This window comes from Apis dorsata, unplaced genomic scaffold (assembly GCF_000469605.1).
Source record: "Apis dorsata unplaced genomic scaffold, Apis dorsata 1.3 scaffold_683, whole genome shotgun sequence".
NCBI classification, from domain to species: domain Eukaryota; kingdom Metazoa; phylum Arthropoda; class Insecta; order Hymenoptera; family Apidae; genus Apis; species Apis dorsata.
In genome coordinates, this window is record NW_006263864.1 from 2479264 (window position 1) to 2481898 (window position 2635).

Here is a 2635-nt window from a genome sequence, read left to right on the forward strand (position 1 = left end):
GAAAGGCGAAAGAGGGGAAAGAGGGGATTAAAACGAAAACGGGGTGTAAAACGGTAAGAAAAAGATAAGAAAAGGTGGAAAGTGAAGATTCAATCGGCAACAAATATCGTTCGCAGAACGAATTGAATATCTTGTTGCGTTGTTCTAGCAGAGTTCGAGAGATTGAGATCGGACGAAATACAATGAATTTATCGGCGATTTAATATCCCCGGGGACGTTTATAGAATTGCGATAAATAAAAAGTTGGCCGGCGGTGCAGCGAATGGAAAAGACATCACAGCGTGGTTCGATCGCCGCGAAACGAAATTACTTTTGAGAATTCGAGCACAAAAGTTTCCACCTCCATTGTCGATACGACAGCGTTTAAATAACGTAACGATTCCAACTTGTCGTAACGAACTTTTATTTGCTAGAGACGCATCCGTTTAAATCTGATTATTATTGCTACCTCGAAATTCTTTTTTCTTTTTTTCCCTCCCTCCCCAAAGAGTTATTAATCGATTACCGTAGGACTCGAACGACCGCCTCCGTCATTTCGAGGGAAGAGAAAGTTATTAATGATGGAAGTTGGAAGGAAAACGGATATCCGAGTACGAAGTTACTCTTCTCCTGTATTGGCTTACAAATTACACGAGAAGTTGAGTAAGATAATGGATTTCGAAACAAATAAAACCGACGTTCATAATTTAAATGGACACCCGTAGTGTTTTCGTCACGTGATTGAGCAACGGATGAACGGATCGTCGAGTGGCAGAAAATCAATCACCGGACACTTGGGCTCGTCCCTGCTCGTCGAGAAAAGAGAAAGAGAGAGAGAGAGAGAGAGTTTGAAAACGAGGCAAATACCGTCCCTGTAAACCGACTCGCCGAGTAACTATGCGATATTAAAAGTTTTCAATATCGCATACACTTTTTACCACCTTTCTCAAGAAAAAAAGAAGAGAGAGAGAAAAGAAAAAAGAAAAATAAAAGAGAATAACGAAACGAGAGAGAAACATTTACTCCGTAACGCCTCTACGTATATTACACACGTATATACGCACGTATACACGTATTACCGAAGGTAAAAGAGAAGGGATTTTATGGCATTTATACTCCCAGGCGGAAATCAAATTCGTCCCTTAAAAAAAGAGCAAACCGAGGAAATCATTTCTCCCTGGAGGAAGTCACTTTATTGGTCAAATACTTTTCGTCGGTGGGTGGCGGTCCCTCATTTTCTCGCTTCGCGTTGCTCAGCGACGCAAATATTTACTCGGCTAAACGCACTTCCCTTTCCCTCGCCCTCCTCCGTGAAACAGGCATATCCCCCACGGTGATTGCCCAACCGATGAAATGGCCGACGGTCGAAACACGACGAAACGAAACGGTCGGGCGGCCATGATTTTCCAACGAACGGCACCAACGAACCGGCAGGATTTGTGTTCTTACTTACCGCGGACAAGGATGAGGGTGCTGGACAGAAGTACGATTCTCAGCGGCCAACTGGCCATCCTGGCGTAGACCGTTACGTCGATTCAGCTTCCTCCTGAAACAATACAAGCGTGCCCAATCAATCAACCCATCCATCCCAATCCGCGTATCCCAGCCAACTCTCCACTACTACTACTACTATTACTACTAGCCCGTCTTTCTCCCTTCGATTCTCCCCCTCCCTCCCCCTTTCCTCCTCTGCTTTGTCTCTCTCTCTCTCTCTCTCCTCTTCCGTTCCCTCTCTCCCTCCCTCCTTCCTCTCTCTGTTTCATTGCATACCCCACGATCGGACCTCATCCCTCCACCTTTCGCCCCGTCCTTTCTGGCAGACTGCCCGTTCTACACTCTCACCCCCTATCCCCCCTTCGCTTCGTGCCCAAACCCCTATCTACCTATCTACCTACCTATCTACCTATCTACCTACCTACCACCCTGTATCGACAATTTTTTTTCCTCTCGAATCCGTGCCTAGGGGTTTGTCCGCTCAATGAAAGTCCTCCCAGACGGTGCGCGACGACGTCATGCGACGTACATAATCATAAAAACACGCGATGCGTACCTGCCACCCGCTACGATCGTGTTTTTTTCTTTTTCTATACACACGTCAATACTCTTATTCTTCCCCCTTTTCTTTTATCTTTCTTCCGTATTTTTTTTGTTCCGTATTTTTTCGCCGCCTCTATTCTCTCCAACGTTCTATTGTATACAACCGTCCACCCCTCCCCGACAGGTTTTCTTGTAACGTCGCGAGTTTAAAAGAAAGCGGGGGAAAGATATCATTGAAACCGATCTTCGTATCGGTGTCGCGTATCGACACACAAACGAAACGTATTCCGCTCGATTCGTGTTTCTTTTTTTCTTTCTTTCTTTCTTTCTATTTTTTTTTTTTTTCGCGAACGTACCGCGATCGACAGCCGCGAATAGGATCCGCTTTGATCCGCGATGTTTCGTTTGAAAGCGGGCAAGGATATAAATTTTGTTTGGGAGGGGGACGAGCGGGGAAAAAGGAATCGTCGCGAAAAGAGAATATAAATACAATACCCGGGCAAGGCGTTGTATTCTATTTACGAGTTTTAGTCGTTGGCATTACACTCCAACGCTTCCTTTCTCCACCATCCGTTTCAATATCGAACATTTTTTTTCTTCTTTTTTTTTTTTTTCTCTC

General features: G+C 45.0%; 1 protein-coding gene across 1 annotated transcript in view; it reads right to left on the reverse strand.

Moving 5' to 3' along the window:
- Window positions 1-2635, reverse strand: part of LOC102675478 (Down syndrome cell adhesion molecule-like protein Dscam2) — a 105893-nt gene that overhangs the window by 97467 nt on the left and 5791 nt on the right. Inside the window, exon 3 of the mRNA XM_031513633.1 lies at window positions 1433-1527. Within this exon, the coding sequence (XP_031369493.1) occupies window positions 1433-1490 (58 nt within the window). The 5' untranslated portion in view covers window positions 1491-1527. The remainder of the gene's footprint in view (window positions 1-1432; window positions 1528-2635) is intronic.